The sequence below is a fragment of the Carlito syrichta genome, unplaced genomic scaffold (assembly GCF_000164805.1).
Source record: "Carlito syrichta isolate Samal-C Ts95f unplaced genomic scaffold, Tarsius_syrichta-2.0.1 Scaffold304477, whole genome shotgun sequence".
NCBI classification, from domain to species: Eukaryota; Metazoa; Chordata; class Mammalia; order Primates; family Tarsiidae; genus Carlito; species Carlito syrichta.
In genome coordinates, this window is record NW_007248573.1 from 352,137 (window position 1) to 353,175 (window position 1,039).

General features: G+C 59.5%; 1 protein-coding gene across 1 annotated transcript in view; it reads right to left on the reverse strand.

Moving 5' to 3' along the window:
• Positions 1-309: 309 nt before the first annotated feature.
• The window catches only part of SPATA13 (spermatogenesis associated 13), a 66,858-nt gene continuing 66,128 nt past the window's right edge, over positions 310-1,039 (reverse strand). Inside the window, 1 exon segment of the mRNA XM_008060026.1 lies at positions 310-485. Within this exon segment, the coding sequence (XP_008058217.1) occupies positions 310-485 (176 nt within the window).

Below are 1,039 nucleotides of genomic sequence, written 5' to 3' on the forward strand. Positions count from 1 at the left end.
GTGAGCTGTCATGGGCGGGGGCGCACTGGGTCATGGCGTCGTAGTCACCTCAGAGCCTGGTCCCACGCCTCGACCCCCTCTGTGCGGGTCCCAGGCACCTGCATGGGACAGAGCTGTGTGTCACGGCCTTCTCCGTCCTTCCACGAAGGCAGTCAGGTCTCGGAAGGCTGAAGGGGAGTCTGAGTCCTTCCCTCCTCCATGATGCCTCAGAAAACACAGGGTCCAAGAGACTGTCCTTGGGTGGAAGTGCAGAAGGGACGAGGCTGGCTCTCCCGTTCACTGTGGCCTCCGTGGAGGCGGCCTCCACTCTTACTTCCGGAAGGGCGTGAGCTTGTGGAAGGTGTGCCAGAACAGAGAGGGCTTCCTTTTGGGCTCGGCCAGCGCGAACACCTGCTGCTGGGGCACACTGGTGGGCACCGTCACGTGGCGCTGCTGGAGGGGGTGCAGGCCCTGGTGCGGCGGGACCGCGGGGCAGCCGCTGTAGCCTGACCCAGGGAGAAAGATGGAACAGGAAGGAAGTGATGTGTCAGCCGAAAGAGACAAAAAAAAGCTTAGTTGAGCCTTGATGTTCTTAGCTCACCCTCAGTTCACATTGACCAAGGGAAGGTCCGAGGCTGGGCACAGTGGCTCACGCCTGTCATCCCAGCACTTTGGGAGGCTGAGGCAGGAGGATGGCTCGAGCCCAGGAGTTCGAGACCAGTCTGGGCAACACAGCAAGACCTTGTCTTGACCAAAAAAAATTGCCAGGCACGGTGGTGCGAGTCTGCAGCCCCAGCTACTTGGGAGGCCGGGGCAGAAGATCACCTGAGCCCAGGAAGTCAAGGCTGTGGTGAGACATAATGGTGCCACTGCCCTCCAGCCTGGCCGACAGTAAGACCTCAATTCAAACAAACAAACAAATAAACAAAAAAACCCCTGGCAGGGCTCGGTGGCTCAGCCTGCAATTCCAGCACTTTGGGAGGCCAAGGCAAGTGGATTACCTGAGCCCGTGGGTTCGAGACCCACCTGGGCAACTTGGTGAGACCTCATCTCTACAGTA